The 12972-nt window shown below is 42.3% G+C and overlaps 1 protein-coding gene and 2 long non-coding RNA genes across 4 annotated transcripts in view; 2 read left to right on the top strand and 1 right to left on the bottom strand.

The window, feature by feature from the left end:
- LOC118004577 overlaps window positions 1–6581 on the top strand; it is a 25519-nt gene extending 18938 nt beyond the window's left edge. The window contains exons 4-6 of the long non-coding RNA XR_004677624.1: window positions 3613–3662; window positions 4262–4327; window positions 6494–6581. This is a non-coding gene — a long non-coding RNA (uncharacterized LOC118004577). The remainder of the gene's footprint in view (window positions 1–3612; window positions 3663–4261; window positions 4328–6493) is intronic.
- Window positions 1–12972, bottom strand: part of ATP8B1 (ATPase phospholipid transporting 8B1) — a 133599-nt gene that overhangs the window by 5956 nt on the left and 114671 nt on the right. The window contains exons 23-28 of one of the 2 annotated variants that reach the window (XM_034995985.1): window positions 12749–12972; window positions 11304–11387; window positions 10283–10528; window positions 9830–9968; window positions 8062–8192; window positions 5535–6943 (exon numbers count right to left, since the gene is read on the bottom strand). In XM_034995985.1, the coding sequence (XP_034851876.1) occupies window positions 6719–6943; window positions 8062–8192; window positions 9830–9968; window positions 10283–10528; window positions 11304–11387; window positions 12749–12972 (1049 nt within the window). In that variant the 3' untranslated portion in view covers window positions 5535–6718. Of the gene's footprint in view, window positions 1–5534; window positions 6944–8061; window positions 8193–9829; window positions 9969–10282; window positions 10529–11303; window positions 11388–12748 lie in introns of those variants that run through there. The other variant, XM_034995986.1, reaches the window with a different exon arrangement.
- Window positions 6726–12832, top strand: LOC118004578. The gene is made up of 3 exons (XR_004677625.1): window positions 6726–6971; window positions 11255–11536; window positions 12757–12832. It is a non-coding gene; the product is annotated as an uncharacterized LOC118004578 (long non-coding RNA).

Raw genomic sequence — 12972 nt, 5'->3', positions numbered from 1 at the left:
CGGACTGTTTTTTTCTATCCCTTCACTTTCAGTCTGTGTGTGTCCTTATATGTGAAGTGAAGCTGTTGTACGTAGCATATAGATGGGTCTTGTCTTTTATCCATTCAGCCACTCTGTGTCTTTTGATTAAATAATTTAGTTCTTTTACATTTTTAAAAAAGATTTTATTTGTCAGAAAGAGAGTACAAGCAGAGGGAGAAGCAGGCTCCCTGCTGAGCAAGGAGCTATGTGGAATTCGATCCCAGGACTCTGGGATCATGACCTGAGCACCGACCCCCAGGCTTCCCTAGTTCTTTTACATTTAAAGTAATTTTTGATATGTATGTACTTAATGTCATCTTGTTAATTGTTCTTTGGCAGTTTTGTAGTTCTTCTGTTCCTTTCTTTATTCCCTTATTCTCTTCCCTTGTGATTTGGTGATTTTCTGAAGTGGTATGCTTGATTCTCTTTATCTTTTGTGTATCGACTGGGTTTTTGCTTTGTGGTTACCATGAAGCTTACACATAACTTATAACAGTAACTTAATTTGATAACGACTTACACGTTTGAATACCTTCTAAAGCTCTACATTTTTAACTGCCCCCCCCGCCAGTTTTATGTTTCTGTTCAGTTTAAGTCTTTTTATTTTGAGTATCCCTCATTAAATTATTATAGTTGCAGCTATTTTTACTACTTCTGTGCTTCAACTCTCATACAAGCTTTTTTTTTCATACAAGCTTTTTAAGCAATTAATCCACCACCTTTACAGTAGATTCTGAATTTCACTATATTTTTACCTTCACTAGTGAGATTTATACTTTTGTGTTTTCCTGTTACTAATTAGCACCCTTCTATTTCAGCCTATAGAAGTCCCTTTAAGCTTTCTTCTAAGCCAGGGTAGTGGTGATGAACTCCTTTTTGCTTTTGCTTGTCTGGAAAACTCTTTATTGCTCCTTAAATTAAGAATGAAAACACTGCCAGGCACTGTAGTCTTGGTTGAAAGTTTGGAAGGTTTTTTTTCAGCACTTTGAATACATCCTGACACTCTCTTCTAGTCTGCAAAGTTTCTCCTGAAAAATCTGCTGATTGTACAGGGGAAATCTCTTTTACGTGGCAAATTGTTTTTCTCTTGATGTTTTTAAAATTCTTTCCTTGTCTTTAGCTTTTGACATTTTAATTATAATGTGTCTTGGTTTGAGTCTTTTCAGGTTCTTATTTGGAACTCTCAGGGCTTCCTGGATCTGGATGTCCGTTTCCTTCCCCAAGTTAGAGAAATTTTCAGCTACCTGTTCTTTCTTCAAATGAGTTTTCTGCCCCTTTCTCTTTTCTCCTTCTTCTGGAACCTTCTAATGCAAGTATTGGTCTGTTTGTTGTTTTGTTTTGTTTTTTTTTTAAAGATTTTATTTATTTTTTAGAGAGCGAGCGAGAGAGAAACAGCATGAGAGGGGAGAGGGTCAGAGGGAGAAGCAGGCTCCCCGCTGAGCAGGGAGCCCGATGTGGGACTCGATCCCGGGACTCCAGGATCACGACCTGAGCCGAAGGCAGATGCTTAACCGTCTGAGCCACCCAGGCGCCCTGTTGTTTCTTAAGTTCTCTAAGCTATCTACTTTTTTACATTGTTTTTTGGTTTGTTTGTTTTTTTTTCTTTTTTGTTGCTCTGATTGGGTGAGTTCTACTGCCCTGTATTTGAGTTTACTCATCCTTTCTTCTTCATCTAATTTACTGTTGAACCCCTCTGGTTATTTTTCAGCTCATCGATTGTATTCCTTAGCTGTCCCATAGAGGAGGATCTAAGTCAACAACTAGATTCAGGCTGATTATAAGTCAGACCCCTCAGGCAGCAGCTCTTAAACCATACAAATATATACAGTCCTGTAGGACTACAAACATTAATCCTGCTGGCTACCTACGCTGGGCACCTTGGAAGTGTCTCCTGAGTGTTAATCACAAAAATTGGGGTACCAGACAACTATATGAGCTCCTTTCTGGGAGATAACAGCAATCTGAAGCAAGGCAGATAGAGTGTACAGGGTGGCATCTCCTGACTTCTGTCCCAGTACAGCATCTTAGAAGGTCCTTAGATGTATGTCAAACCAAAAGCCTGCCCCTCAGGCCAGAGCTCCAGGACAAGCAAATAGTCCTTTATCACAGAAAGCGTGGGGAGTGGGGGCCGGGGGGGTGTTAGCTCGTGTGTGTATTGTGTCCTGGAGTTTGTAGCCCGCCGAAGTCGGCCTCCCCACTTGTTACAGTCCTATGGGCTATAGGAATGCAGATCCTGCTGGCCACCAGAGCTAGGCAGTGAAGGGCCATCCGCTAGGTGGTGGTCACAGCAATCAGGTACCAGGCATAAAAACTGGTACCAGACCTGTGTACAAACTGCCCCCTGGGGATGCTGGCACTCTGGAGCATGGCAGAAGGAGAACATAAAGCTAGCCCTCTGAGGTCTCTGGAACAGTTTACAGACGGCCCTCAGATGTGTGTTGGATCAGAAGTCTATCCCTTAGACGTAACTGTGGAAATTAACTCATAGGCCTCTTTCACAGAAAAACTCGGCTCCTCGGACTGTTGCCTCCTGCTGTGCTCTGGAAATGGTAGACAGTTAAAAACTCTTTCTCTATTGGTTACAGTCCTGTGTGACCCATGCTTGGCAATCTAGAGGTGTCACCTCATAGTACCTGCAAAAATCAGGGCACCAAATGAGGGTATAAACTCCTTTCTGGGAGACACGGACACGCTGGAGGGAGGCAGAGAAAGAGGGTAAACATGACGTCCACCAGCCTCCCTGCCCTGAGAGTCCTTCTAGATGGGTGCCAAACCAGAGGCCTGCCCTCAGGCCGACGCTGCAGGACAAGCACATAGTCCTTTATCACAGACAGACTGGGCATGTATTTCAGTCTGCCAGCTGTGCAGTACCCTGGTAGCCGGCCGAGAACTTGTCTCTCCAGTTGTTAGAGTCCTGTGGGTCCCCGGAATGTAGGCCCTGCCGGCCTCTAGAGCCAGGCGATCAAGGGGCATCCACTGGGTGGGCACTTGCAAAAACTGGGGCACCAGGTGTAAAAATGGTGCCAGATGCATGCATGTAAAAGCTCCCCTCTGGGAGATACTGGTGCGCTGGAGCGCAACGGGGGGACGGCATGAAGATGGTACCTAGATTAAAAAGTCTCCACTGGCCGCCATCCTTGGAGAGTACCCCAGCAGGCCCCCAGATGTGTGTTAAATAAGATGTCTGCCTCTCAGGCCAATGCTTTAAGAGCAGTAAGCCTGTTTGGTGTCAAGTCTGGCTACTTCTGCACTGGGCTCTGGTGTGCAGGGGAGGCCAGGGACCCTGTTAGGGGCCCTGAGCCCGTTCTGAGCCATTTCTCAGTTTGCACACTAGCCTTTTGGGCCTCATGGATGCAAACCCTGCTGGCTTTCAAAGCTCTAAGTTTTAGGGGCTTATTTCTCAGGGGTAGGTCTTAAAAGTTGGGCTTCCCGATATGGGGTTCAAACCCTTCACTCCTCATGAGGAGCTCTGGATTTTGAATGCTGAAGGTGGGGTTTTCAGCAAGATTGCATCTCTGCCTTGCCTGCCCACCTCAGTGTGGGTGGTTTGCCCCATGTTACGAGTCCCTCACCTTTTGTTTTTGTTTTCAGAGGAAATCGTTCCATATGGAGCTGTGGATCTGGTGTGTCCATGGGAGGAGGTGAGTTCAGGATCTGCTTATGTCTCCATCTTGAACTGGCCTTATTCCTTTTTATGGCTAAATTATATTCCATTATATGGATATCCCCCATTTTGTGTATCCACTCAGCTGTGGACGGACATTTAGGTTGTTTCTGCCTTTTGGCTGTTGTGAACATTCATGTACAAGTATTTGAGTACCTGTTTTCAAGGTTTTGCAGTGTATATATGTATTCACTTCAGAGAATTGCTGTTTATATGGTAATTCTGTTTAACTTCTAGAGGAACTGCCAAACTGTTTCAGCAGTGGGTGCAGCATTTTACATTCCCACCAGCAGTGGATGAGGGTTCCAGTTTCTCCACAGGGTCCTTGCTAACACTTATTGCCCCACCCCACCCCCTTTTTTAAAGTAGGCTCTAGGCTCAATATGGGGCTTGAACTCAAAATCCTGAGATCAAGAGTCCTACGCTCTACTGACTGAGCCAGCCAGGTGCCCTTCCTTTTTTATTTATAGTCATCCTGGTGGGTGTGAAGTGGTATCTCATTGTGGTTTTGATTTGCATTTCCCTGATGACTAACGTTGTTAAGGATTTTTTTTTTTTAATGTATTTATTTGACAGAGAGCGACACAGCAAGGACGTTTTATATACTTTTTGGCACTTATAGATCTTCGAAGAAATGTCAATGTAAGTCAAGAAATCATTTTTACAGTGTTTTCTGACGGGCCTTTTTGTAATTATAAATGCACCAGAAGTTTTATTGTAGCCATAACTTTCTAGCAGATTCTGACGGGACTCTTCGAAGCGGTCTTATAATTTTCCCAAGTTTCATTCACATCACATGAAGGCAACAACTGCTAAAATAGAGTACATTGGGGTGTTTTGGTTTTGCTATCACATTGGAGTCCCGTAAGAACCTTTAGGTGGTGCTCTTTGATTAAAAACATATATTCCTCAACCAATTTAAATACAGTAGGACATCCTGGGGGGGAAAGTGCCCCCCCTCTTAAGGGACCATATCCCAGGTCTGCTCAGAACTTCTTCTCCTACAATTTCTCTTGAAGAGTCTAATCTATCCCGTGTCCTTTCACCTCATTTCCAAAGGATTGCTCTGACATAGACATGAAGTTCTGCTCCACAAGCCAACTGTCAATTGTGGAATAGCGAAGAGGGGGGTCCTAATTTCCCACCTTAGAAAGCACCACCAGGCTGATACTCTCTCATCTGCTGGCAGTTGTGCCTCCTAAACAAGTCCCCCACTGATGTCCTACAGAGAACCTCCATCTCTGTGGCATAGTTCTGGGGCACCTGGGTGGCTCCGTCGGTTAGGCATCATACTCTTGATTTCAGCTCAGGTCATGATGTCAGGGTCATGTGATAGAGCCCTCCATCAGGCTCTGCGCTGAATCTGCAACTTACACCCATGCTCTCTCTAAAAAAAAGTCTGTGGCATAGTCCCATTTCCTTAGTGGGGGTCACAGCTTCACATACTGTCCAGGACTTTTAAAGTCTAATGGCCTTTTCTCACTCACTTCTCCCCTAATACTTAGTACCCTGCCCCCAACTTTTATTTCTCACCACAAGAGGACCCCTGTGTTCCTTTAGAAACCTTGCAGGCCTTAGCTTCTTCTGTCATATACCCTACTTAGAAGATACTTTCCAAAGATTTTACTAAAGCATTTATTTTTTAAACAAAAATATACATTAAATCTCAGATTTACAGAATATAGAAATAATTTATCCAAAGCAATTTGCATTTTAAAATTGTTAATATTGCACCCAACAGTATAAGTCTTTGACACATTTGCATTGTCGACCTTTCCCACAATTTATAAAAACAGGAGAGAAAACTGAGAATTATACAAGCAAACTTTGCTTTACCAAAAAAAAGAAAACAATTTAGGGTTTTTTTATTTACAAGATAAAGTTGTAAACTTCCAGAAATTTACTTCCATAGGATAAAGAGCCATACATTCTTTTATCACACCTAGAATATGAACTATATACATGTGATTTTCTTACAGGAAATTCAAAGGGACAGATATTGTGAACATTCACAGCCTAATGGTAAAGAACAGAATTATTGAAAACACTTCTGTATCTTCACTAGAACATGAAAACTAGAGTGTGAAAAACACAGAACGAGAAAAGCCTCTAGAAAAATAACTCTTGCCTCTTTGAGGATAGTTTCCATTTTTGAAGGATACGCTGTTAGTCTTAGAAATGTGGCTGCCAACAGCCTTTTCTCTGTAGACATAAGGCAAGTGAAAATGTGAGGCCTCTGTTCAGGTCTCTTATAACATACATATAGGCAGGCATAGTGTTTGCTTTTCAGAAGAAAGCTTTACCAAAAAATCACAATTTATCACTGATGTCCTTAGTTTTTAAGAACTTTTCTTTTTTAAAGCCCATAAATATTTAAACACATCTTTTAAAAATGAAAGTAGGGAAGGAAGTGGCTAAAATAATATGCAAAGTAAGAGTAAACGTACATGATGCACACTTTTAACCTGGCAGTAAACTAAGCAGATGGAAGGCCTGTACTTATGAAATGTGAAGTGATTTTCCTTGAACTATTAAACCAATATAAGGAGAAGAGAAAACCACGCAGCTCATTATCAACTCTGGAAAAAGTCTTTGGACCACTTTGCTTCCAGGTGATGAACATCCATGAATTTTTTTGTCCTTGCCATTATAAATACAAGATCTTTGTTAAAAAGTTAGCCTATGGGGAAGAAAGCAACCTCTGGAAAATTCGTGTTGAAGATCCCAGACAGGATGATCTAAATGTGATTTTATAATGAGTACCCTTTGAATTGAAATATAAGACATTTCCTAATTCTGTTGTCCTAGATGGAGACTGGATTAACACGTTCCCTTTGGATCCTGATGAACACGAGCAGTTGAGTAATAGGACTTTCGGGAAGGTATTCTTCGCTACTGTAGTAGTCCAGCAGCCCAAGGAGCTTGTGATGAAGGTTGTGGTCTTCAGCATCCTCGTGACAAATTCAGTTTTTCCTGAGAGCCTTTCGTAAAAAAATAGACCTCTGTACGCGTGTGACTGTCGCGGCAGGTGCGTCAGCTGGCCACGGTGCGCCGGTATTCGGCGGTGCCGTCGGCTATGACGGCGTCCAGGGGAGAGCGCTTCTTCCGGATGCTGCGCCCGGAGGAGATGAGGTCCGCGTAGCCGCGCTGGTGCGAGAAGGCGTAGGCCGAGCGCCGCGAAGACATGCCCCGGCGGAACACGCGCTGCCGCCGCTTCCACTGCTCCTCGGCTTTCAACCGCTTGCGGTGCTTCTGAATCTGCAGAACCGGAGAGAGGACCTCGCAGGTGTGTGAGGGCGGAGGGGAGCTGGGCGGGCGCTCACACGGACGGGGGACCTAGTCCAGGCTGTCCCCGGGGAGGCGGCATCGCCGGCCTCCTTTTATATAAAGATGAGGCAGCCCAGAGAGGTTATGGAGCACTCCCGAGGTCTCCGAACTAGAAAACGGGAGCCGACATTCCCACGTTCTTTCCCACTGACCAGTCAGACTGGGACAGGTTCAAGGGAAAACCCTTGTTGCTCCTGCATCTTCTTGTCAGTGGAAAAGGGCGGTCTAGGGGATGCTGAAGGTTGCCTACCCAACATCCTCTCTCCTTCCTGATGAAGACGGAGTTTACTCAAGTACCCCTTTCATGCATATAGCCACATCCCTCCTGAGGTGTGGACAGCGCTCCCAGGAGCAGGACCAGGGGACTTGCCTTGCTCAGCACCGGCCAGGTGACCTGGTCTGGCTCCAGAGGCCTGCGAGAAGTGGGCAGGGCCCTCCCATGCCCAGTTCCCGGGCTCCTAAGGGAAAGCACCTGGCCTCCCCTGGATAGTGATGTGTCAGGAGATGCCTAGATCTGCAGTGGCCAACCCCCAGCTCCAAGCTGAAGCTATAATGAGGTTAGCAGAGGGGAGCGATGGAAAGAACCCTAGGCTTTTTTTGACAGACATTAAGGTGCTCCGTCACCTTAGATGACTTAAGTTGCTCAGTCACCGAAACCCACTAATCAGTATGCGAGCTGAAGTGATACATTATTTGAACAACTTGTAGCTCAAGAGGATCCTGCCAAAAGAGGTGGCATTTTTCCTTAAATGAAGAAAAACCCCAACTCTTTGCAGGGGAAAATGTTAATATTATAATTGTTAAATTGAGGGGATGGGGTTCATTATACTACTCTCCCTTTGATAATGTTTAAAATAAAAAGCACACAAACAAAAATCCCAGTCCCACAGGACTTATTTGCAAGATGGAGTTAAAGAGAAGTAGTATTAAAAAACGTTCATACCAAACTTGCCATGGATTTAGAATTTTTCAGGAAAGCTGCTTTGGGAACAGGCTTTGCTTTCTGTGAGGGGCATTCAGAATGAGGAGAATACTATTTTTTTCTGTACCTTATCACTTTCTGATGGCCAGATGGTCATTGACAAGAACCGTATGGCAACGACGGGCAGCAGGCACACTGCAACAGTCAGGATGATGGTCAACCAAATGTATGGCTGCCTCAGGGCATTTGATGCTGTGCCTGTAAAAACACAGAGAATGAATCCCAGGGGTCCTTCGTCCTAAGGGCAGAGTGAATATTCCTTAAGCCTTAAATGATTATCTATGGTAAAGTTTCACAGATTCGCCTCCCCAAAACATCCCATCACTGCTGAAGGAATGAACATTTTAAAACGGGACTAAACAAAGCAAAATGAGGAAGGCAAATGTACATCATTGAACAACTAAATAAGGAAAAAAGAGTTTGTTGACATTGCATTAGGTAAACATGCAAAGTTAGGCAATCTGTACTTCTACATTTTTCCAGGAATTTACTTTCCAATTTATAGTTTTAGTTGGAAACTCCAAATAACAGTAGCAACTCGCACCACCATTAGTATGACAGACCTTATGCTAAGTGTTTTATACAGGTCATGCCGTTTAATTACCTCTGAGGGATGAAGAGTATCCTCCTTGCCACACATGGAAATCGAGTTGTGGAGAAGTAAAAAGATTTCCCAGGGTACCAGAACTAGCCATGGCAACTCCTGAATTAAACCCCATATCCATCTGTATAGAGCCTCACTTTTTCCACTGTATTTGGCAGTTAGTTTATGTCAGAGAACATAATAATTCATACAACCAGACCATCATATATAACTACCCAATTTTAAAATATTTATAATTAACATCCCCTAAAGCCAAATCTATCACAGTATTCTCTGTACTTACACTATAAGTTTATAAAAGTAGTGGCCTTTATTTTTTAAATGTGTTTTTACACTGCTAAATAAAAACAGTCCCTTTGGGAATATTCTAAGTAACTGGGTACTAAGTTTTTTAAAACAGAGTCAGTAAAAATAATCATCAAAAAAATGAACTCAATTCCAAGGGTTACCATAGCAACTGTCTTTTTACAACTGGCCATAAAAAAAACAAAACAAAACAAAACAAACTAATCTTTTACATGGAAACTAGTTTCTGGGGACTTTTCTCCCCATTGTGAATCCAAGCTACTCTATTTAATAAACTAAGAAAATGATATTTTAAAATTTATACTATGAAATAGTTCAAATTCATTCTAGCATTTGTCCTATTTTATACAGCTGTAAACTATTTCTAAACAATTTCTAAGTTTACTTATTGCTCTGCATACATTTTTCTAACAATGTGGCAAGTTTTCCACTTTTGAGTTCTAAAATTTCATCATACGGGACTCATACCTTGATTAGCTAGTATTCTTATTAGGTCTTTGAATTATTTCCATTTTTAAAAAACAATTAGAATTGCGGTGGTATAATCTTTGTACAAACTGACTTTTCCAAAAACTGGTATGTTTTATCTTTAGGTATTTTCTCCAAGTGGAAATCCTGGGTCCAAATGTGTGAGAAGTTACCAGCAATACGTCCATATTCAATTTCCCAGCAACCCACCAATATTAGATTTGGGAGCGGGGGTCCCGTCTAACTGAACAGATGCACAATTTTATCAAAGTTTTTAATTTTGCTTTCTTCCTGTTACATTACCACACTTCCAGCCCAGCCATCATTCAGGTGCCAGTCAGGACATTAATTTTCATTAACAATAACTTACTTTGTGTTTTTACTTAGAAGTTATGTCAGAATCTAAACTAGTAACATTTTTCTATACCTTTATTTTTGGAATTTAGAAAATACCAACCTGTAAATTGAAATGCAGATGGAAAGAGAACATGTATTCCAGCACTATGAAAGTCAAACATTATGCCAAAATAAAGTGCAATGCTTCCAAAAATTGAAAAAGCATTCACAAAAGTCCAATAAGAAGTATCCAAGCCAATCTGTAAAACCAGAGAAAAACAAAGCATTCATTTTGGGGAGTTACCAAGAAATAAAGGATCTAGATTCTGAAAATAGAATGCAACAATTTAGGCATGATTTGGCTTGAATACTGAACAATCAGGAACTATCCTTGGCTCAGGCGAGAAGTAGGAAATGTGCTCAGTGCAAGGGGTGAAGATAACAGTCATATTTTGTAAAGCGGCCGAGGCTCAGTGGGAGGGAGAGTGGGGGCCAGGTGGATGCGCACACTGGTCTATATACAGAAACACAGGTAACTGACAGATACTGAAAACAGTTGACAGAAGCCATGTACCTGGAAATTGACGGTTATTATAAGAGCAGAAGCAATGGTCACAGCAAAAGATTGGTAGTCTGAAGGTGCCTCTCCATCCTGTCCCACAGTTTGCAGATAAGCTCCCAGAGGTATGAAGAAGAGGATCATCGATGTTAAAATTCCATGCACCAGGCTTACAAAGAACTTCTTATAGTTGAATAGTAAGTCTCTTTGTCCTACTACGTACAACCCAGGGAAGCGGAGGCTCAGTTTGTCACTCACATCCTTAAGGGTAAAAACACAATTAGTTGTGGACCATCCAGGATCAAAGATGGATCTGAGATCCGAGATCCATTCCAATTTATCTCTCACAGTGAGTTTCAGCTTAGTTTTAGGATGGCAAAAACTCAACAAGGTAAGTCCTGAATGCTTTCAGTGTGCAGAGACCAATCCCTTTACTTTAGTCCACCATTATTTGCTATTTAATTAAGAGAGGGACTAGGTAGAGATCTATTACTTTGCTGCTCATAGAAGGAAAGCAAATAGTAATGTCAAAAAAAAAAAAAATGTAGGGAGACTATTTCTACCTCCTGGGGGAATATATTCTAATTTTTTTGGAAAGTATTTTCACGTATGAGTTGATGGGTTAATTCCAAATTATTCTTTTTATTCATTAAAGCACTTTAAGAATTGCTCCTAGATAGAATGTGGACTAATCTGGGAATTCAGCACATACGTTTAGAGAAATATTAAAATAATTTTAAAGTTATTATTATAGAGACATACTATACTGTCAGGTGTCTTAACAAGACTTAACAAGTGTCCAAAAGGAAGATAATAAACTCTTTTGTCCATGAATTCATCCCGGGCACAGAAATCCTCTTTTGTCACTATAATACAGGAGGTGCAGCAGTTACTGTGGTCGCCTAACAACAGGACAGTAATAGGGGTTTCTCAGGAAGAAATTAAAACCAAAAGAATGCACTGAAATATTTGCTTTTAACTTCTCAGACAGGTGCCCAGTCCGTCCTGAAGTGTCCCGTCAGCCCGAGGCTCCTACCTGGTCAAGCAGCCCCATGAGGAGCACGGGCAGGCTGGAGTACAGCACGTTGTAGAGCGTGATGAACCAGTCTTCGTACGCAGTCTGTGAGGAGATTACAGAGTCGCCGTGTCACAAACCAAGACCTATTGCCCGCCTAGTCAACATGCATTCATCTCTCTCGGAGGGGGGAAGGCCCCAGGCTGTGTGCAGCTTCTGCCAGAGTAAACACCCCTCATCTGCATCTGCCCAAGGTGTGAGCTGGGTTCAGTGGAATGGGCAGAATCAAAGACCATTCCACAGAAACAAACCTTCCTTCTGACAAAAATGGGAGCATATACGCGAAAACCTTTTTTGGAAAAGGAGTCCATTCTGTTTGAATAATGCTGGAAAATACATTGGTGCTGGTCCTTTTTATATCCCTTTATTAATGAATTAGAAGACATAAAACCGAAATTGGTTCAAAAAGCACATAAGGTATCATTCAAATGTTCTTGTACTTTGCAAGTCTCACATTTCCATTTAAACATCTGTGAGGCAGAATTTGAATATGAAAAATGTGCTTCTGAAAGGGGTAAGCAGGGCTGTGCACACACCAGTCTGCAGGGTGGCCGAGAGGAGACGGGCTCACTCATCAGCACCAGCTCTACACAGGCCTGCACGGGAGCAGAAGGAAGGCCCTCACTGTGCTCAAGGCTGCTCCAGGCCCTCGGTTTCGGAGGCTCTTCTGAACCATTGTCTGTGGCAGTGGCATCAGAAGTTTGGACAACCACAAGCACTGACTTAGGTTCATTTTCACTAATGATATTTTCCTGCTGTATCACCATTTCAGCATGCTCTATATGTCCCCCACTGCCATTTCAGCACAAACAAAAACAAAAACCAACAGGCTAAATCAGTCATCCAAAATTTACATAATCCCTTTAGCCTTGGTCACAATATCATTTTTTATGTTCAACGATGAATAATTTGTTATCACTATTTTTTTTTTTAAGATTTTTATTTATTTATTTGATAGAATGAGATAGCATGAGAGGAGGGAGGTTCAGAGCGAGAAGCAGACTCCCTGCCGAGCAGGGAGCCCGATGCGGGACTCGATCCAGGGACTCCAGGATCATGACCTGAGCCGAAGGCAGTCGCTTAACCAACTGAGCCACCCAGGCACCCCTGTTATCACTATTCTTAATGGCAAGGTGACTTAGGATAAAAAATCTAGGATGAAGGCAAAGTCACATAACAAAAGCCAGTAGGTCAGGAACACATCCCAACTTTTTAAAGGCAAAATAAAGTATTTTTAAAGCACCAGAAACCTTTTAGAAAAGTCATCTATAATCTCAATCTGTGCAACTATTAAGAGATAGAGCATCAAAACTGCAAGTATGGAGGGGAAATGTTTTTCTCAGAAGCAGAGTTTTATTTATATAAGACTTCTACTCATCATGTAATAATAATTATTATTCTCTTACCTGTGCAGAGTACCCATTGAAGAAGGAGTACCAGAAATGAACCAAAGTAAATGCAAAGTTTTTATAAAAGAAGTATCGTAGGAACTTGCACATCCTTATGTAAGACCACCGGCCATGTACCAGCAACAGTCTCTGCAAGTATCTGAACTGGGCAAAGGAGTAGTCACTTGACATGACAGCTTGCATGCCTTCTTGTCCACTTATTCCAACACCAATGTGGGCAG

The sequence above is a fragment of the Mirounga leonina genome, unplaced genomic scaffold, assembly GCF_011800145.1.
Source record: "Mirounga leonina isolate KUSES-001 unplaced genomic scaffold, KU_Mleo_1.0 Mir_93, whole genome shotgun sequence".
Classification (NCBI taxonomy): domain Eukaryota; kingdom Metazoa; phylum Chordata; class Mammalia; order Carnivora; family Phocidae; genus Mirounga; species Mirounga leonina.
Note: the sequence above shows the minus strand (reverse complement) of the source record. Positions and strands in the feature narration are given on the sequence as shown.